Source organism: Crocodylus porosus, unplaced genomic scaffold, assembly GCF_001723895.1.
Source record: "Crocodylus porosus isolate Cpor-Errol unplaced genomic scaffold, CroPor_comp1, whole genome shotgun sequence".
NCBI classification, from domain to species: Eukaryota; Metazoa; Chordata; order Crocodylia; family Crocodylidae; genus Crocodylus; species Crocodylus porosus.
Window position 1 is genome coordinate 85,038,600 of NW_017728943.1, and position 21,945 is coordinate 85,060,544.

At 45.2% G+C, this 21,945-nt stretch overlaps 1 protein-coding gene across 1 annotated transcript in view; it reads right to left on the reverse strand.

Moving 5' to 3' along the window:
• The window catches only part of LOC109319088 (maestro heat-like repeat-containing protein family member 1), a 77,111-nt gene extending 56,889 nt beyond the window's left edge, over positions 1–20,222 (reverse strand). Inside the window, exons 1-13 of the mRNA XM_019548601.1 lie at positions 20,069–20,222; positions 18,805–18,923; positions 18,371–18,493; positions 17,827–17,989; positions 15,122–15,276; positions 12,111–12,251; positions 8,654–8,752; positions 5,939–6,017; positions 5,703–5,813; positions 3,926–3,999; positions 3,294–3,428; positions 1,567–1,629; positions 1,011–1,155 (exon numbers count right to left, since the gene is read on the reverse strand). Of these exons, the coding sequence (XP_019404146.1) occupies positions 1,011–1,155; positions 1,567–1,629; positions 3,294–3,428; positions 3,926–3,999; positions 5,703–5,813; positions 5,939–6,017; positions 8,654–8,752; positions 12,111–12,251; positions 15,122–15,276; positions 17,827–17,989; positions 18,371–18,493; positions 18,805–18,923; positions 20,069–20,222 (1,561 nt within the window). The remainder of the gene's footprint in view (positions 1–1,010; positions 1,156–1,566; positions 1,630–3,293; positions 3,429–3,925; positions 4,000–5,702; positions 5,814–5,938; positions 6,018–8,653; positions 8,753–12,110; positions 12,252–15,121; positions 15,277–17,826; positions 17,990–18,370; positions 18,494–18,804; positions 18,924–20,068) is intronic.
• Positions 20,223–21,945: the final 1,723 nt, after the last annotated feature.

A 21,945-nucleotide genomic window follows, 5' to 3' on the forward strand; every position in this document is an offset into this window, starting at 1 on the left:
TCTCCCACCCTGAGTGCAGCACAGCCCAAACCCCCTGCTGGGAAGAGCTCAGCATGGTCCCCAGCCCCAGCCCCCAGTGGCAGCCCGTAGCAGCAGGAGCTGCACCCAGCCCACACCCCACCCCACTGTGCAACACCTGCCTCTGCTCCAGCCTCAGCCCCAGCCCCAGTCCCAGTCCCAGCCCCAACCCCAGCCCCACTCCCTTCCTAACCACTAGTGGGGTTGCAGATTGAGGCACCACTCAGCCCATTCCCTGGGGCTGGACTCGTCCTGGCGGGGGTGTTGGGCTGCGTTGCGCTCAGGGCGGGCAGTGGTGGAATGAGAAGAATGATAATATCTGGTCAATGCACGGCACCATCTAAAATAATCAGAAGCTAAGTAGACTACCAGTGCTAGTGTGATGTTCTAACCCTTCTAGCTCCTCTCTTCAGGATCACACTGGGAAGAACCCAGCGCTGCTCCAGCCCCAGCAGACTTACCTGCTGCCAATGCAGTAGAGGTCTTGGAATGTACCCCTGTTTGTTACCTTGTAAAGTGGGTTCCCCTTATGTGAATTTGAGTTATGCAGTTTTTCAGGAACACATCTACCACATAAAGCAAGGGAAACCTTTATTTATCTATGACTTCCCTTATCCTGGAAATGTCCTTCATATGCCTGTGCTTTCACCCAGATGTCCCTCCCTTCTTGTAAGGCCCTTTATTTATAGTGTTATAGTGTTCAAAGCTAGAATGCTGACAAAGAGTTTTTGGTCAATGGATGACAATCTAATTGCTATCCACAAACTCAGCACATTTCATTGGCTGTTTGAATCTACGTATGCTTATGAGTGTAGGTAGTTACGTGAGCTGAATTCTGTGTCTGTTTGAAGAACCCACAGGTATGGTGTTGCCTCTTGCTAGACACTTATATGTCTTCCTATCATCAGCCCTGTAACCTTCTCCAGCAGAAAGTTCCATTCAAATAGTAAATAGTAAGGCAATCAATTGAATGCAGCTCTTCTGATACTAACGCCTTCTGTGTAATTCTCCCAGGTAAGGAGATCTGCCTGCAATTCTTGACTTTAGAAGCAAAGATGTCAAGGCCTTGCCAACTGGGATGAAAGTGTTGGTATACTCCAGAGGGCACACAACTTGCATTAACATTTTCCAGGGCACCTGAAAGCAATGAGCAGCAGATGATGAGTCATTGTTATTTATGTGATTCCTTGAACAATCCTATGGCTTTTCTTTCTTATTAGGGGGAAAAAAGCTTCTTTTTACCCATTCCTTTGAGATGATGCAACCTGATGAATATTCTTGAATACTAATGTAATTCAAGTAGGCTGAGCATTTTACAGAAAGCGCAGTCAGCAGGCTCAAAGAGGGAAGACATTTTTCTTTCCCTAGTGAATCACCTCCTCTTATCTTTGTGACTGGCCAGGGAGAACCCGCTGTGGGAGGAATGCACTGGAAGGAAGAGTCCTTTGGCGTGTGCCCTTGCAAGTGCATGCAAGCAAGGAATTTAGAAGGCAGCATTTAGCTGGAACTCCTGGGAAGTGTTGTCATTCAGCTTGCAGTCATGCTTACCAAGTGTAGGGTGCTAATGCTGTACTTCTGGATCATTTCACCATTCCAGTCATCTTTGGACTTCTATAAATAGGTAGAGAATCAGAACTAATTAATCTGCTTAGTTTCTAAACTCACAGTGACTGAGAATGAGTAGGCAAAAAAGAAGTTGGAGGAGGAGCTGCTCATGTTGAGGGGAATATCTGCAAGACAATTATTTGGTCCAAATATGGAGTTCCTTACCAAAGCCATTGAAATCTTGCCTAATCACTTCCTTAATCCAAACAGTCCCTGCAAAAAGTACTTTCCATTAATTTTCAAAAAGCAAAATTTTTCCCCACTGACATTAGGTTTGTAAATTTTTGTTTCTAAGTCTCTTGTATTTTGGGACTTGAACTACTTAATCTTGTCCTTTTAAATACAAACCAGGGGAAAATGAACTCATAAGCTGGCATGCTCTCAGCTGACTGACTTTGGAAAATATACCTTAGTCATCATGGTGAAGAGAAGAATGATAATATCTGGTCAATGCATGGCAGCATCTAAAATAATCAGAAGCTAAAGTAGACTACCAATGCTAGTGTGATGCTCTAACCCTTTTCTAGCTCCTCTCTTCAGGATCACATGCCCTAGCACTTTGATATTCAGAATACGTTTTTGAAGTTCTGCTATTTACAAAAAACTGAAAATAGGGGCAAAACAACGCTGAGGGATAATGTCACAACATGCAAATGAACCAAAAAAACTCCAGGTGTCAGGCTATCAAATGAAATTATTAGCTCCAATAAGTGGCCCATGGCAACGCATACTAAAAGCACTTGGACGCTCAATTGAATATCATGTAGAAAACAGCTAGTTCCTAGTGGAATGGGGAGGCAACTATTTAGGCACTGGCCACTGTGGAGATGGTGTGAGACTAGCAGGAGGAGCACATCTCATCCAACCAATAACACCATTTCTCAGGGCGCATCTACACAAGGTACTACATCACTGTAGAATGTGCTACTGTGACGTAGCATCAGCGGGCATGAACCATGATGCTGCCACTACTACACAGTAACTTGTTGCTACTGCACAGTAGGGTCAGAAATAACCCACGTGGCACCAGGACTGCCCAATAACAACTGCACAGTTAGGTGCACTTATAGACGTGCTCTCAGACAGTGGAGATGCGCACTGTCATACCCTACAGCTGGGTTATACTTACTCTAGATGGGAATGCTGGGGGAAATTCTAGCATTGACCTGTGAGTAAATCCCTGCAGGCAGATAAGCATGAAGCATGAATTTAGGATGAACAGGGAGGAGGCTTAATCATATTCCTGTAGACTGAAAAGGGACTCATCTTGAAAAGGGAATGAGAAGGAGGGAGGAGGAACAAAGCATAACAAAGGCGATAGCACAACAAGGAATACAAAGGGTGAGTGCAAGAGAACTAACCAATGAAAGATGACTGTTTGACAAAGTATGGGGAGGCGGGGGTGGGCAAAATAAAAGGAAATGTGATCCCTATGAGACCACAGGAGCACCCTTTCAGCTCCTGAAATAGCATAGGTTGCTGAAGCATGATAAGGGGACAGAAAATAGTAGTATGACACTTTTTACATTGATGGCACACTGTAGTGTAGACATCTATGACAGGAAAGCTCATCAGGGATTGAAAAAAACCAGAAAGAGGGCAACAACAACTGTTAAGAGGGAAAAGGGGAAGAGGTTAAAACTTAAAGCGAATTTTTCCCTGTTTCTTACTGTGGTGCAGACAACGTGCTCACACTGTTGGATGAGGAAATCCACTAGCACTTTTCCTCCTGGTAGGGTGAGGTACCTGCAGCATCCCAAGCTTCTAATTAGCTGCAAGAGAGGTCTCTTCACCTTCAGGAGAGCCTCACATGAACAGAGCAAAAGACATTTTAAAATCCAGGCAAGTACCACCCACAAACTGGTTGATAAGGAGAAAAGGAGACAATTTTGTGATCACTAAACTTTCATTTGTCATGTTGGAAGTAGAGAAAGTCTCCTTCTTCCCCTTTCTCCAGTTCTGCACATCCACTAGGATATACGACATACACATATATTCAGTCATTCATTCAGTCATTCATTTACATATTTATACATAGTTAAGCTTTCTATTGTGTTTTTAGTTAATAACAGAGCAAAGAGAACAAGCAATCTGCTCTGCTTAATCATATGAATAGGGTTTAATTAATCATTAATAAGACATCAGAGAAAACAGCTACAGCACAGTGATCCTAGAGCTACCAGACCAAGGGGGCAAAGCCTTTTCCATAGTTAGCCTTGCAGTTCTGTCGGCCAGTGAAATTCATCTCCCACACTAGAGATTTGAGACAAGTCTGTTCCCAGATACCGAGAATCTTTCTTACCAGCTCAGTGTTTTCCGTTATGAGGAGGGCCACAGACTGTACCAGGACATTTTTTACTTTGTCCATATGGGGAACTGAAAAAAAAAAAGCAGGCACAAGGTTTGATACATTGAAATCTATCACAGGAAGCCCTTCACACTTTTTAATTTATAGCTCTCTCGCCTGTTAGTGGTTTGGTTTAATTCATCTTAGCCTCCCAAACAAAGTTATTGAAACAATCATATTCTTTGACTGCTTCATTTCAGGATACCCTATCAAGACAGGCTAGCACTGCATTATAGATACACTGGCCTGGAAGAGGCCTCTTGGGCCACTAAGCCCAGTGTATTCACAGGTAGCCAATAACCCAGGGGTGCCAAACTCATTTGGTCTAACAGGCTGGATGAGTGGTGTGGGTCCCATTTATAGGCCAGTCTGTCCAGACTGAAACCTTCTCCCAGCCAGGATCCAGGGCCCACAGCACCCACTTCAAGATCCATGCTGCATGTGGCACCTACCCCACATGCAGCAACCCCACTGCCTCCTGCTGGTTCAGGACCTGCACCACACATGGTGCCAACTCCAGCCAGTCCATGACATGCTCTGCACATGGTGCATGCCCCAGCTGGTCTGGGGCTGTGCCATGTGTAGCACCTACCCCAGCTGGCCTGAGACTCACGCTGTATGTAGAATCTGTGGGCAACGAGCCAAGTGTGGATCATGGACCAGCTGCGGTGGATACCACATGTGGTGTGCATCCCATATGTGGTGTGTAAAGCTGTTAGGAAATTCACATTCAAGGTTTTAACACTGAGCTTAAATTCAGAGCAAGCTCCTTAGCTTGAATCAGCACAGCTCCACTGAAATCAGCCAAATACATGTCTAGCCTGCAGGGACTGCAGGCATGGAAAATCCATTTTTTTTATGAGCCTATGTGTCTTTCATGCACATGAAAGTGAAGAATCGGCTGACTGAACCGGCTGACTGACCGGCTGGGGAGCAAATTTTCTCCTGATGCAGGTGCATGATGGGCACATCTACACATGCAATTAATGAGCCTGAATTTTCTGCGCAGAAAATTCAGGTGCCTTAAATTGCGCCCCAACACATATCTGAATGTCCACCCACCGGGAACAAATTTCCTCCCAATGGAAACAGTTTAGCTTATGGCTCCTCCTGCCCTGCTCTGCCCCTACTGCAGCATCCAGGGGCAGCTGCAGGCTCCCCCAGGGCCAGCCCTGGGGTGGCAGAGGGCACAGAGGCTGGTCCTGATCTCCAGGGGATGGGAGAGAGCAGTCCCAGGTGCCGGGCAGCTGCCTCTCAGCCCCATGGAGATCAGGACTCATCCTGATGGCCACATAGCTGACAGGCAGTGTCTCATAAGCCAGGACAGCTCTCCCCACCCCTGCTGCCTCAGCTGGGTGCGAGAAATTTGCTCCTGGTCAGCATCTATACATACACTTTGGCACATAAATTTAATGCACCAATTTCTAGTACCTGTATGTACAGGTACTAGAAAACAGCACATTAGACTCATCTACTGCACAGTAATTGCTATGCATGTGTAGACAGTGATGCTTTACTGCTCATTAGATTTGTCTAATGCACAGTAAAGTGTCTTGTGTAGACACACCTGTTCAGATATGTGCCTGGGAGCATTTTAATGAGCCTGAGTTTTTTGAGAAGAAAATTCAGGTGCATTAATTGCACATGTAGATGTACCCAGTATAAGCAAGTGCTAAACAATTTTCCTCAAGCCTAGGACAGCTCTGTTCCTGTAACTTCCATTCTTACTTACAGTCTTGTATAATTTCTCTTAGGATGGTAAGAACTGCAGTGTACTCCACTTCTTTAGCACACTCCATTTTCTTTTTGAGGAAAGCCATAATGTCCTCTTGATAAATAACACCTAAAGGTAGAAAAATCAGGCTAATAAGGAGAAATGAATAAGGAAGAAAAGCCACCTCCTCAGGATAGTGAGGAAGATGAAATTCTGCTTCCATGATTTCACTCCATGTTTCTTCCTGTTCTTACCCAGAACCTTGAAAGCTCGCAACGCAGCTTCTTGGTTCCTTTTACTTGGTGTGTCAGATATTTCAATCTTAGCACAGACCTGCAGAGAGAAGAAAACCCAGTCATGGATGCATAGTGTGGCAGCAGGGAAGATTCAAAATAGTCAAATAAAAATAAAAATATGGGCATTAGCTTTCAACAGGCAAAAGAACAAGCATCCATGTTAACTTGGTCAGTGCTGAGTGCTTTCTGTGTCTTTAAATATACCTTTAACTACTGAGGAAGATAATATTCAACACTTTGTAGAATGAGTCCTCACAGTCTTGGGGCACATGGTAGTCACTAGAATAACTGTTAGAAAAGGGAGTTCTTGAAATAGATTGGGAAGCTCTTCCCTCTGTAAGAGGGGTCTTGGATTGAACCTTTCTGGCGGGAAAAAAGCAGCAGTCACTTCTTCACTGAGAATAGAGAGCATGGGTAAAGCCCTGCTCAAAGAAGTGCAAAGCTCCATGTAACAGAGAAAACACTAGCTAAGCAGACAGAAGTGACAATTTTTGGCCACAGGAAACAGATTATACCTCATTGCATGAGGTATCAGAGAAAGTCAATTCAAAATGTAGCATTTTTATTACTTGTGACTGCAGAGCTTCCAGCCTGTCTCTGTTTTCAGAATGAAAGCAGTGGAAGGAGTTCACTCTGGGGTTTCTTCAGCCCCCACAGAGGGTGGGACGGAGGTACTTCTGTTTGGTCTGGTGTAACATTATAACTCAGAACGCTTTGCAGAAATTGTTCTGAGTTACAGCTGGGAGTTGCACTTCTGTCTGCACCCTGGATGGATGAAGAATGACACACGTGCCTCCATAGTCCATGAGGGAATCCTCTCAGTGCACACACACATGCATATGCATCCATACATGTGTGCATACACACATGTTAACCCACACATAACACACAAGCCATATTGTACTGCCAAAGTGTTCTAGTTGAAATATAATTATGTATTTTTGTGTCTAATTTGTACAGCAAGTATTGTAATCCATTGTTTTCTATATTTAAGTATCTTTTTTTCTCTACCCTGCTTGGGTAGTCTGGAAATAAGCAGGGCTGTCTGTATGTAGGCATGAAAGCCTCTTTTGTTGGGCTTTTTGTCTAAGAATATACCCTGCTGTTTACTGTCAACAAGAGAGCATGGAGTTCAGTTACATAAGGAAGGGGATCAGACCCCTAAAATGGAGCAGTGTTCTTTTAAAATTAAGTAGTTGAGAGAAAAGCTGGGGGCAGGGCAAGCCTTGATTGGAAAAGCTTGGGTGATGTTATGCCAGGTACATAGAAACTTCTCAACCTCTCAATAAGCTCTCTTTCTCCTGGGGCTGCTAAGAGTTGCAAAGCTGAATTGGGAGCTGGAGAAACTGCTCCCCCATGGGGGAAGTCTTTCCCCCATCCTTCACTGGGGAGGCTTACTGAAGCTATGTAAAGGGAAAGACTCAGATCCAGGGAGAGAAAGACGGTCTCAGAGTTTGAGACCTCTATTTCTTTTCTCTTTGGGTGGGATAATACCATGGGGGTATTAATCCCTGCAGGACAATGGCCAGGGTTGGAGCCTTGTGATTTTGCTGGCAGATTAAGTCCAGAATTAAAAGCCTGGCACAGTTTGGGCCAAGGTGGTGCCTGAAACGGTTTGGACCAGGGTGGTGCCTGGCACAGTCTGGACCAGGGTGAGACCTGGCATGTGTTGGGCCAGGGTGATGGACTTGGTACATTTTGTTGCCAAGCACAGGCCCAGTGCAGAATGCTCTGATCCGCTTTTGCTGCTTAGTTCAGGCTCAGTGCAAAGAGGCCTGGTTCCCTCTTTTATTGTTTTACAGCTGTTGTGGCTCAGCCTAGCTGAGTAGCTGAGCCCCTCTGTATGTTCAGGCCTGGACCAGGATAGGCCAGGCCTCCCCTTGAGTTCTTTTGCAGTTTTCTGTCCCAGCAGGGCTGGGGTTTGAGACTAGACATGTTGGGAGTGCAGTGTGCTGACTGAAGCCACAAGTCACCCTCTCAAAGCCACCACATAGAAACTGAGATCAGTGCTCTACAGTTTGCCAGGGAGAAATGAGGGACACCTTGCACTGCAGAAGAACCTACACTCTCTAGCCACCCTGCAAGTTGCCTCAAACCCAAAGGAGCAGCTCATAAGACTCTCTGGCGTGGGCCCACCTGTCCATCCTATTGCTGAAGGGCAAATATAGGGCTGCAGCCCCCAGAACTACCTTTTGGGGAGCCCCCAAGTCCCAGATTGCTAGGCATGGGTGAAGCCCTATAGACTGTGTCTTGTAATTGGTAGTGTTTTAAATCACGTTTGGTGTTTTCTTTGCCCTTTGTTTTCTCTAATAAATCTATCCTTTTGTGTTTATACTGCTTGCAAGGAGGAGGTTTTGTTATGCAGGACACCCCAGCTGAATTCAGTGATCCCAGATTTCTGGGTGGGGGTGAAAACTTATTGGGTTTCCACAGTGAAATCTTATTGGGTACACCAAAATTTGAGCCCAGTCGTCATTGCTACCAGTTGTTGACTGGATGAAGGGTTACAGATGCAATGAAACAGGAAACAATTAACAATCTTATAATTTCAGTCTGGACAGCATCCTATGGAAATGTTTGCTTTTTTTCATTGTTCATGAAAATCTCTGCACAAAGAGACAGGGCAGAGGAAAGTGGCATCATGTCCTACCCATTTGGCATCAGTCTCCTTACCTGTGCAAAAAGAGCACTGAGAATGCTGTCCAGACTGTAGTGCAGCCTCTTACTCCATTTTCTGTAGCTCAGTACACTGTCTAGAAGGGCACATAGACACTGCGGAAAGAAGTGCAGAGTAATATAGAATTAGCTCCTGAATGTGTAACTGAAACAGTCACCTTTTGAAATTCTTTTTCTAGTTACAGTACACGTCCCATACAGCATGTCAATGGCTAAATCTGTCTCATTTTTTAGCTACTTAATTATTTTATGATACAAAGGTCCTAGAATCTAGTTCTGAACTGTCACTTTTCATCATTTGCAATTGGTCTTGTGTGTCACCTGGCTGAGTCTTCTTCTAAAGGGCTTCTTTTGGCTTTTAATCAGTTTCTCAGATCTTCCAGCGGGTCCAGATGCTCTCCACCCCAGGGTGTTGAGGGAGCTAGCAGGGGTTATTGCAGGGCCCTTAGCACAGTTTTATGAGCGCTCATGGTGCTTGGGCCAGGTGCCGGATGATTGGAAGGTGGCCAACGTGGTCCCCATCTTCAAAAAAGGGAAGAGAGAGGACCCGGGCAACTATAGGCCCATCAGTCTTACCTTAATCCTAGGGAAACTCTTTGAGAAGATCATCATGGAGCACATCTGTGATGGGCCAGCTTCAGGGATGATGCTCAAGGGCAACCGGCATGGTTTCATTAGGGGCAGGTCATGTCAGACCAACCTGATTGCCTTTTATGATCAGGTCACAAAGGCAATGGATGCAGGTGTCGCTGTGGACGTAGTCTTTCTGGACTTCAGCAAGGCATTTGACACCGTCTCCCACCCCATCCTCATTAAAAAACTAGGCAACTGTGGCACTGATGCCTACATAGTCAGATGGATTGCAGATTGGCTCAAGGGTCGTACTCAGACGGTGGTGGTGGACGGGTCATATTCGACCAAGGGGAAGTGGGCAGCAGAGTCCCCCAGGGCTCGGTCCTTGGGCCCGCGCTGTTCAATTTCTTTCTCAGCAATTTGGACGATGGGGTGAAAAGCAACCTGTTTAAATTGGCTGATGATACCAAAATTTGGGGTGAAGTGAGCACGCTAGTAGGGAGGGAAAGACTGCAGCAAGACCTGGATAGGTTACAGGGTTGGGCTAACAAAAACAGGATGCGTTTCAATACTGACAAGTGCAGGGAGCTGCACTTGGGCAGTAGTAACCAGCAGCACACTTACAAGATGGGAAATGTTCTTCTTGAGAACATGGAGGCAGAAAGGGATCTTGGAGTCATTATTGAACATGGGCCAACAATGCGAGGTCACAGTTGGCAGGGCTAACTGCACCTTGTCGTGCATCCACAGGTGCATCTCTAGCAGGAACAAGGAGGTGATCCTCCCCCTCTATGCAACACTGGTCAGGCCACAGTTGGAGTAGTGTCCAGTTCTGTGCGCCCCACTTCAGGAGGGATGTGGACAAGATTGAGAGGGTCTAGAGGACGGCCACCCACATGGTCCAGGGAATACAATGAGAGACTGCGGGACCTGAACCTGTTCAGCCTTCACAAGAGAAGACTGAGGGGAGACCTGGTGACCATCTATAAACTCACTAGGGGAGACCAGAAGAGTTTGGGAGAGATCTTGTTTCCCTTAGCGCCCCCTGGCATAACAAGGAATAACAACCACAAGTTGTTGGAGAATAGCTTTAGATTAGACACCCACAAGAACTACTTTACAGTTAGGGCGGCTAGGAGCTGGAACCAACTTCCAAGGGAAGTGGTGCCGGCTCCTACCCTGGGAGTTTTTAAGAGGCTTGATGCCTACTTGGCTGGAGTCATCTGAGCCCAGTTTTTCTCCTGCTCAGGAGGTGAGTTGGACTTGAAGATCTACAAGGTCCCTTCTGACCCTACTTCTATGATTCTATGATTCCTGACCCTTGATATTTCACAGATTTCATAGATGTTAGGGTAGAAAGGGACCTCATGAGATGGTCAGGTCCAGCCCCCTGCCCAAAGGGCAAGAAGTCAGCTGGGGTCGGATGAGTATCCAGGCATTTCTTGAATGTATCCAGAGTAGATGCTTGCATATTAGGAGTGTGCAAAATTTTACTGACAGTTTTGTTTCAATGCTATTTCAACTTGTTTTGAGCTTGAAACAGCGAAATTGAAATGAAGCAGAGAGCTTTGAAACAGCCTTGAAATGAAATGAGGCAAGTAGAAACGTTTTGACATTTTCGAAACATTTTGAGTTTCGAAGCTCAAGCTGGGTTTGCCTGCAGGGAAACAAAAACTAAAGTAAGGAGAGGGAGGGGGAAGGGTGGGAAGGAGTGCTCTCATTATTGACTGTGTAGCTGGCCAGTGACTGCCATCCTTCTCTGAGGTCCTTTCCATTCCCAGTGCTCTGGGGGAGAGATGGAAAAACTGCATAAAAGGCAGCACTGTTTGAACTCCCCTGCTTTCTGCCTTGGTGTCAGCTGAGTGAAAGCACACCTTAACACACAAAGTGTCACCCACTCATGTCACGAGTTTTACCTGTCAGCAGCTGGAGGTGCAGGGCCCCAGAACCCAGACTCCCCCTGCACCTATCTCCTTGACAGCTGGCAGGCTTCGTGGCTGCAGCAGGGCCTAGCAGGCCTGCAGTTTTCACCCCCTGTGCCCCAAGACAGACACAGTCCCACAAGCACCCATGTCATGAGTTTTGCCTGTCAGCAACCAGAGGTGCTGGGCCCCAGATCCCAGAAGCACCTGCACCTATCTCCTTGACAGCTGGCAGGGCTTGTGGCCTCAGCAGGGACTAGCAAGCCTGCAGCTTTTACCCTCCTGCACCTTAACACACACACAGTGTCACCCATGTCACAAGTTTTGCTTGTTCACAGCTTGAGGTACAGTTTCCCTCAAATCCATGCAACTATCTCCTTGAAACTTGGCAAGCTTTGTTGCCTCAGAAGGGGCTACCATCCCTGCAGTTTTGACCCCACTGTGGCTTAACACATACATGTGACATGAGCTTTTTGCTTTCAAGACTTTGAGGTGCAATTTCCCTAAAACCCCTCCACCTATCTCCTTGAAACTTGGCAGGCTTGATGCCCTCTGAAGGGGATACCACTCCTGCAAGATTCATCCAATTCAGGCAAGAAATGACAAAGTTATAGGCTGTTTTGAGCTTCCCCATTATAGCCTATGGGCGAAACATTGAAACAGTGTTGAAACAGTGAAACTGTTTTGATGAAACAAAATGGAACAGCAGTTTTGATCTGAAACAAAATTAAAACGAAATGCTGTTCCATCAAAATGCAAGTCGAAACTAAATGGTGCCTTTTTGCACAGCCCTATTGCATATCATGCTGTCCCAGTCCAGGTCCATCCATACATAGTTTAGGCTGGGAATCAGGATGTCTCCACAGATTGGAAACAGTGCACAGTGCTCTTCAGTGCCACAGAACCAAACTAATACCTTCTCTGCCCACTGGTCATAGATACATCCTAAGAACCCTCACCTCTGTGATGTAAAAATGGGGTACTCCAGTCTCATACAGATTCAGGAGCCCTGTTATCAAATACTGGACATGATTTTTCAATGTCTGAACAGACATGATAAAAAACAGTGGGGTAATTGCATTCAGTGTGGCTTCCATCACCTGCTTAGGGAGAAGAGACAGGAAATGAATGCACATGTGGTTAGTGAGATACAGCATAGCTAACAAAATGTTCACAAATCTGCACACTGTGATATACCCAGACACGTCTGTTGCTATAGAATTCTTAACTTAATGGAGAAGTCCTATCACTTCCTAGGCCTATGATGTGATGATTCTGTATCCAATGCCAAGTCACATTGGCTTACTGCTGGACCCTGGCAGTTTCAATTCATTCCTAATTTGTACTTATTTTGACATTACTCTTTCACTATATTTCAACATATTTCCCTCCCCCCTCAATGCATGTTAGCTTGTATTTTTCTTAACCAAGTGTTGATTTTGTCATTTTCTGCCCATATATTAACTTCTTTAGGTCACTTAGCATTATTTTTGTGTTCTCAATGGTATTTGCAGCCACACCAATTCAGTATCTTCCAGGCCTGGCCCCTCATTCCCATGCTTCCAAGTCAGGCCTCTTCATCCTTCTCCTCCACACTATGTTGGTACTAGCAAGGGGAGAACACAGAGTGCATGAGAGGTCAGGTCCATGCTCAGTTCCAGCTTCTCCTGGCTGCCTGAAGGAATGGCTGATTGGGTGAAACTCTGACCCCTCATTGCATGAGGTATCAGATAAAGTAATTTAAAAATGTAGCATTTTGTATAACTTGTGTCTGCAGAGCTCCCAGCCCATCTGTTTTCAGAATGGAAGCAGTGGAAAGAGTTCACTCTGGGGTTTCTTCAGCCCCCACAGAGGGTGGGACGGAGGTACTTCTGTTTGGTCTGGTGTAACATTATAACTCAGAACGCTTTGCAGAAATTGTTCCGAGTTATAGCTGGGAGTTGCACTTCTGTCTGCCCTCTTGATGGATGAAGAATGACACACGTGCCTCCACAGTCCAGGAGGGCATCCTCTCAATGCACGCACACATGCATATGCAACCATACACACATGTGCGCACACATATACGTGTGTAACCCACAGAAAACATACAAGCCATACAAGTCCTGCTCAACCCCTGTACCTGCACTGCTGAGCTGGAGCACACTTAGTCACTCTGTGAGGGATGGAACATACAAAGTCCTCTCAGGATGGGGCATGCTCAGGGGGCATGTCTATATGAAATGGGCACTAACCATGACATTGCCGCTACTGTACAGTAAGGTCAGAAACAACCTGTGTGCTGCCGGGACTGTGCAGTACCGGTGGGTACCGAGCAGTCATTTAGTACTTGCTAAAGCAAGTACTAAATGACTGTGGAATACCAACTGTGCAGTGGGGTGTGCATGTAGACATGCCCAGGAAGGACAGAATTTCCCAGAAAGTTAGTTGCCAAACGCTAACAAGTCTCTACTGAGCGTGAGCAAACTGAGATTTTCATAGGGAAACTTAGTCAACTTTAAATGAAATTCCCCAAAATAAGTACCTAACATCAGATCAAATCTCTGCTCCACATCAGAGAGCCTTTAAAGCTTCCCAATGAAACACTTATACTAGTGGAGATGGACAAATAGCATATTTTTCTCTAAATTTGGTTTAGGAAGTGTATGAAGTGATTTTTTGCTGAAATATTAATAACAGTAGAAAAAAAATCACCCTGAGGCAGATAATTGACATAACCAAATACTTAAAGTTGGGCAAAGTTCTAAGCAGCTAAAACTTTCTCTTATAAGAGAAAGTGTTCATCAGTGTTAATTATAGGCTTGTGTTGCTTATAGTCTGATTATACTTGATGATGGTATTTAGATGCTTCTGCTAGAACAATGAGCCATGAAATTAAACTTAATTAAATTAACAAGACTGACATTTGAAATGTCAGGATAGGCTGCAGAAATAATGCCTCAGTAAGGAAATAAGGATAGTGAAACCCTTTTCGGAAGTAGTTTTTTAAGCTGCTTGCCATCACATGAACTCTGTCACCTACATTGGATCCTAAATGGAAATTTTGCTTCACAACTTGAAAATCTAGAAATGTAATTTATTCTTCTAAAAAAGGGAAAGATCAATTCTTACAGGCCAGGAGTAAGTCATCAGTGCCAGAAAAGTGTCTTGTCCTAGCCTGCCTCACTTCACATGCTGCTTTCTTCTCTTATGGTGCATTCTTCTAGATGAGGTCCAGATGAGTGGCAGTGGGCCAGTTTACAAGCTAGGTCCCACAGACGGGTTGGGTTTGCGGGTAGAGTCAGTCCATGGGTGCAGAGGCCGCGGAACGGGGCTGGCCACCCAGGCCATGGCCTGACCAACGCTTAGCATGGTGATTCAAACACAGCTCTGCTCCCTGCCTGCTTTCCTCCCTCCTTCACATGTGCAGTGGCAGCCACGCTCTGCCACCTGCAGCCCTGCCAGGACAGAAGAGTGACAGCCCCCTGAAGCCAATGGGCCAGGCCCTGCTCGCACTAAGAATCGCCGTGCTAAACATTGGTTGGGCCCTCACCCTGTTCCATGGCCTCAGCATGGGTGCAATTTTAAAGGCCAGCCCGGTCCTGCATGCCCAATCTGACCATGGTATGACCCTGCATGCTGGCAATATCCAGAGGTTCCAGAGTTGTGGAAATTAACACAGCCACTGCTCCCGTCATCATATTTCTAGACCTGTGCAAAGCCCTGTGGGCTGAGTGACATGGCTGATGTTTAGCCCAAGTGGCCCACATCAATAGAAAGGCATGTTTTCAGAAAGAGAGAGAGACAGAGAGTGAAGGGAACAGAGAAAGGAAGCAGGCCCTGACACCTGGTATCAGTCATGGTGTAACTGTGCTTCCTCTGTGCTATAGATAAATAGAGGGGGGGTTTTTTCTGTAGGGCTAGCATCAGACACCTTTCAGATCCAAATTCTACTAATGGGCTCTTGCTGCCCATGATTTCCTCCACTCACCTTTCTCTGGGCACTTGGAAACCAATTGTTGAAGAGCACTAGAAATGTCACATGGGCTTGGGCAGCTGCAGTGTCTCTAGTGATGTCCAGCTCCCCAACTTCCTGTGGTGGCTCTGCTAAGTACCTGGAGACAGAACTGGCCAGGTGTCTTAATACTATGTAGAGAACCAAAGGATTTGATGTTATTCCACAGCTAAAAATAATCAGTATCATTTTAGAAAGCTCTGCTGCATCCATAATAGAAACAAAAAACGTATTTTATATAAATTCTGTTTGGTCAGATAACAGTCTCTGAAGAATCCCTAGCTTCTCCCTCTAATCTCTGCCTGGGATCTCAGATACATATATACATATATATTTATATTTATATCTGTATATATAGAGAGATATAAACTGATCACAGACAAGAAATGGGGCACAGTCATGATGCACCACAGAGAAAAAATACCTGGCAATTCTGAGAACTAATACCCAGCTTTGTATGTGTGTCACTGATCTAGGACTTCACATGCTGTGTTGAGGTTTAATCTCAAAGGAATTAGAAAATGAAGGGAAAACAATGGAGTATTCCATTTGCTTTGTGTGGAAAGTTAACATACAGATTACAGAACAAAACTGAATCAGTAAGAACCTCATTTTAGGTACCTTTAGTGGAAAGGCACCTACTCTGGAAAGCAACCTCTGTAGCTTCAGCAGGTTAAACCAATGTGAAAAAGGGTCTGTGAAGGAGCATCTTTGGTGCCCGCCACTTTAAGGGGTGAAAGCAGGCTGTGGAGCTGCTGGCAGGTGTGGTTAGGCCCAGTTAGGTGGTTACATGACTGCAGATTGGAGGAGGGCTAGGAGACCAGGGTATAAGCCCAGGCCCTAGAAGCTGAGCCAGCAGTTACATCTAGGGAGCCAGTGAAGCAATGTCGCACAGCCCGAGGACAGCAGCTCCCAGAACACCTGGAGGTCAGGGCAGGAACTATGGGGATGGAGGAGGTTCCTGTGGGTCCTGGGTAAGACCTGAAATTGCACCCTGCTGGGGTTGGATGGTGTGGTGGGGCTGCCTATGGTGGGGCAGTCTCCAGGAAAAGCTACAGCTGCACCTCCCTAGCAAAAGGTGAGGATGGGGTGCTGGAAAGCCTAAGTCCCCGTTGACTTGTGGTACCTCGTGGAGGGGAAAGTCTAGTGGAGCACACCCTGACAGAAAAGCATAGGGTCCAGCCCCACAGAGTGGGGCCTGAGACAGGGGCTAAAGCCCACTGAGTGGGGCCTGAGGTCCAAGGGGCATAAGGCCCAGGAACCCAGTGAGGGGCAGAGTAGTGGCCCAGAAAGGGGCTAGAGGCTGAGTTCGGCCTGGTGTGGGGCAGAAATCTGGAGGCCACGTAGAGTAGGGCCTGTGGGTGGCCTGAAGGACTGTGTGTAGGCCGGCCAGAGTGTGTGAATGATGAAACCCAAAGGACTGGTCCAGGATGGGTCCTGAAGGGCTGCGTGAAGCAGGGTGGGATGGGTGAAGCCCAGGAGTGGGCAGAGTGATTGAGGCCTGGCAAAGGGCAGAATGTTAACAGTCCAGTAAGGGGCTGGAGCTGTCAACAGTTTAAATGCCATCTGCGAGGCATGGGAAATGATGTAGGGGAGGTTCAAAGCTATGTATTTGGCCCAGTACACCAGAGCCACAGTTAGGGCAGCCTCCTACATATAAACATGATGTTTTGGAAACATTAAAGGTGCCTGCCGGCAGGCAAGGCAAAGCAAAGTGCCCTGGACAGTTGGGCAGGCCAATGTCATGACCAGCCTCAAGACGGTCCTCTGTCACAGGGTCCTAAAGTTAAACCCAAATTACCTTCTTTTGCCTGGAAAGCAGGATCATGTGTTTTCTGATCACATGTTCTGTAAAATCCCAACACCAGGCCCCTTTTCTCTACATCTCTGAATCTAATCAGGGGTCAGTTGGGTATCACTTGGTAAGGGAAGAGCTAACTAGAACAGCATTCCTTTTACTCAAGGATAACATCTGTCGGAAGTGAGAGTCAGGCTTGTGAATGAAAATATGCCAGCAAAACTAAATATGAGGAATCATGAAATGCTCACCATCACAGAACAGCAGCACATATTTCTTTGACTGGACCAAAGGCAAGACTGGCAGGACACAGTCCCACATTGCACCAATATAAGGAGCCATGGCTGGAATGGAGGAAAGGAAAATGCACTCAGCTTTGTTTCTAGCTGAGTAGTTGCTTTCTGTTCCACAGGGGCCAATTCTGACAGCCACAGTACAGAACAAAGGAAAGGAAAAGATTACTTTTTCTACCCAGCCTCACAACACAGAGATGCTGTGTGAGAATATGAGTGTGAATATGAGTGTGATGGAGAATGAGGATATGACGAACAAACTACAACTAACATGAGGTATTACAAGTCTAAGTTTTGGCCAAGAATCCCCACAGAACAGTTTCTGGCTGAAATATTTTGATGAAAAAACCTGTAATTTTCCATGGAGAACAGACACATTTTTACAAAAAGCAACCCTTCTCCCCATTTTCCATTGAAAAACTGAAAAAATTCCATCAGACCAGCCAAAAGTGTGGGTATCAGAAGAGTACAAAGGAAAATCTCAGCTCATACCTATTTGACAGGGTCAAACCAATTCTACAGAAAATGACATCAAATACTTGCTAAGCTTAAAAGACATTTACAGTGCAGGAAATAGAGGGAGATGGTACCTTTGAGTTGGCAAAGTTTCACCATAGCACAGAGGATGCTGTGGTGGGGCAGAGCTTTTGGTTGGATCCTCTCCTGTAGCTTAGCCAAGACAATTTCTGGGCAGTGCTTTGCAGTGGCCACCAAAACTCGAATGGCAGCTTTCTCCAGGTCCTCTTCCAGCTCCTGCATCAGAACAAAGAAATTCAGGTGACATTAGATACACTCAAAATTACAGATGAAAAATTATTCTCAACAGATGAATTACCGTTCCAACTTCTTTTGGAAAATAAGACAAGCATTGGAATTTTGGAGAGAGTCACAGAGATTTGAAATCATTTCTTTTAGTTACTGCTCAGGTCTGAATAGGCTTAGGTCATGAATCTGATACATTTTCAAGTCATGTAAGCACATGTGCATGTCAAATGACATCCCAACAATACAAACAACTATTCTTTTGTTTTTTGACATGGTATCGTTACCTAGAGAGAAAGCATGAAGCTTAGATTCAAATATGGTGTTCCAGATTTAAAGTATTTTTTCCTCTTCTTCATCATATGCATTTACCTGGATGAGATTGTTGGAAGTGATATCAATCAGCCTTTGGGCTAGGTCATTTTTCAGATGGGTGGCAGCATTGATTTTTCTCTCCAGAGTTATCCAAGTGTGAAACTGGTGCTCCAGAGACAACTGCAAGGAGAATAGGAAAAAGAAAGGTGAAATGAGCAGATATGAGAAAGCAAGGATTTCCTGGCTTCTGATATAACAAATGCTGTGGATTAAAATAAAATGACTGCCATTATTTTGATTAATGGGATAGTTCGGAAGGAAAGTGATCAAACTGTAAGGGAACGCTGAGATGGAAAGAGACTAAATCATATGGAATTAATAGATGAGGGAAGAATGAATTATAGGGGACAGGTAAAGAGAGAAATTAGTTTATTAAAGAGAAGTTGGTTCATGTAAGACCTGTTGTTACACTGCATAGAAAATGTTTATACCTGATCTTTGTTTTCAAGACACTGTAATGTGTTGCTTATTTCTGCCTCTTCATTGTCCAATTCAGTGAGCTCAGGACTTCCCTCTCCTTTCCCCAAAGCCTTTTGGCGCATTTTTGAAGCTGACACAAAGAACACAAAAAAGTTACATTCTTAATATCTGGTCTTACAAGATCTTTAGCCTTTTTCAAGCAGAGCTTACGGGAACAAAGTCCAGTGTCAACCCATGGAAACCTGCAGGATTCCAATGACTTCATTGATTGTTAGGATGGGCCATAATGGTTAATTCTACTGTTACTAGGAGATCCGTTTATGTAACAGGTTCCTTTGGTAGCCAGCTTAACTTTTTTTCTGATTCAGTTACAATCTTAAGACAGAGAGCAATAGAGACCAAGGCTGCTGAAGTCAATCAAGGCTCCTGGTGTGAAACCATGTGGGAAAGAAGATCAAGCCCATTGACAATGAGAAAATGGAATCGGGCAGGGCCAGGGGAAGGATGGCAAATCAATCGATCAATCAATCTGATACTGTTTGAGAGCCTCAGCATCCATAAATTAGTATTACTGGCACCTGTGTGTTAGTAGCAGCTTGAAGATCTAGTTGTGGACCATGATCCCATTGTGTTTGGTGCTGTACAAATATGTAGCCATGTTTTTCAAACCTTCAGAAAGTTCCCTCCTCACATAAGCAGCACATTTTTCTTTTTAAAATGTGTATCACTTCTTCTGACAGTTTTGGCAAATGACACAAGTAGGAAGATAAGGATTTGACAAAATGCATTTGCAAAATACATACTGCTACCTTTTCCTATGTGGGCTAATGCCATCCTTATTTAGTTTTTTTTTTCAGGAGCACCAGTGGATTACTGTGGTCCTATGGGACACAGCAAAAAGTTTGAACCCCCAAAAGCAGTCTGAAAAACATGGAGCAAGAGAGCAGATTTTCTAATATTACTGCTTGACTATGATTTTCAAAAACACACAAAAAAGGTAGGTAAAGAATTATTCCATTCATAGTGTATGAGAAAGAAAAAAGAGAAAGCCTGATCAACTCTGAATTCACTGTATGTCAAGTAAAGCTGCACAAAAAGTGGCTTTCCCATTTTTCAAAAATGTTTCCAGATTTCAATTTTTTTTGCTACATTCCAGAGAAGAAGATGCTCTTCCATGTTTTTAGATGAAAGCCAGAGAGAGCGAGAGAGAGCGAGAGCGTGAATGCTACCCCAGAATAGCCAGAAGAAACAAGTGCCTAGCAGTAAGGCACTTACCTGGGTTGTGAGAGATGACATTTAAAGTCCCTGCCTGGTCTAATCTGCCTTTTTCACCTTCTAGTGTGGGGGGAGGAAGAAGGTGGCTTGTCAGAGCCCTTTTCTGAGGGTTGCTGCTTACAGTGGTTCTTTTAAATAACTGAGAAGTCCTCATTATTTTCTTTTAAAAACCAGATGCTGTAGGTAGGGGTGAAACTCACCTTTTATGTAATAGCCTAGTATTAGAGCATCCACTCAGGCAGTGGGAGACCTCAGTCCAGTAATGTCTTCAGCCTAAGAGGATTCAAACTGCGTATCTCCTGCCTCTCAAGAGACTATTCTAACCACCCATAAAAACATCCAATTACCTGTGAGGGCACATTTCTCAGAAGACAACTACTCTCTCTCCAATTTCTAAGTTCTAGTCCTCAAAGGGAATTTACAAAACACCTTTTGCAGATAAGCCTATGAACTTCACTTCATCAACCTCCTGGATACAAAAAATCATGGACTAAATACAGACATTGGATTTATGGCACATTATAACCTGCCTAACATCTGATAATCCAGGTAACCTCTCTACAATTTACCAGCTACATTTTATCACCAGGTCACCATTTCCCTTCCCCGCCCACCTGTTTCTCACCCATTGTCTGCCACATATTTTCATTTTTAGTGACTGGCATTCTTGCATACTGGCGTCTGACTTCTATCCCATCCAGGAAGAGCACAAAAGAACTGCAGATGCTTCCTCTGCCTGAAGAAAGGTGTTTATACCCAAAAGCTTGCAAAAAAGAATTTTTGCAACTGTTTTAGTTGGTCTAAATAAAAGATATAGAATTTACCTGAAGAACCTTGCCTGCCTAACCACCCCTAAGCATTTACAGTCTAGGCTAGGCTGAGCACTCTCCACCTCTCCTGTTGCAGCTGCACTGCTGTGGAGAATGGAATGCAAGATTCACTAGCCAGGAAAGAACATAAGAAGGAATGGGACTGTAATGGGTATGGAGTCTCAGGCTCAAGTCCCTGCTGACCAAGTCGTTTCCTTTTCAATTTTTTTATTCAATTTATGTTGAATGTAAAATAGCTTCTGTAGTCCTGGAGGCAGAGACCAACACTCAGAACTGCTCTAACTCAGTGTAGTTTCTTGACTCCTTGGCTACATAGTCCTGGTCACATGAATCTTGCAGAATTAATGGTCTCATGATCAGGCTGCTATATAAAAGTTTGGCAGTGGTACCATCACCACCACTACCTCCTCTGTCCAAAGCTCAATAATAAAATAGCAATGATGACTACATTTTTATGAAGGCCTTGAGCCTGTCACAGGCTCTGTTAGGCATATTCAGAGAATACCTATCATACTGGGCCCCTATTGGGACTGCTTTATTCTGCATTGCAATGGGATTGGAGGGATGGTTCCTTTGTGGATTGAGAGCTGATTAAAAGATAGGAAGCAAAGGGTAGGGCTAAATGGTCATTTCAGGATGGAGGGAAAACAAAAGAGGGGTCCTGCAGGGATCTGTGCTGAGTCCAGTTTTATTCAACATTTTCATCAGTGACCTGGAAATGGGGGTGTACAATGAAATCTCCAAGTTTGCAGATGATACCAAATTATTTTGGGTAAAGACGACACCCCTGGGCAGCATCTCCCAGCTACCCTGCCCCTACAAGCACAGGCACTGCCCCCGGTGCCACTGGCCAGGCCATGCAGTTCCCTGCCACCTCTGAAGAGCCTGCCCACCCCCTCCTTAGCTGGAGGGGAAGGCATCTCTGGTCAGGTCCTGCTGGCAACAGCACAGAGCTAGGCTTGCTGGTGGTGCAGAGCACTGCCTCAGATGCCCCTGCCCTAGCACCCAGATAGCTCATCCCCTGTGGTGGCAGGCACCCCCCCCCAC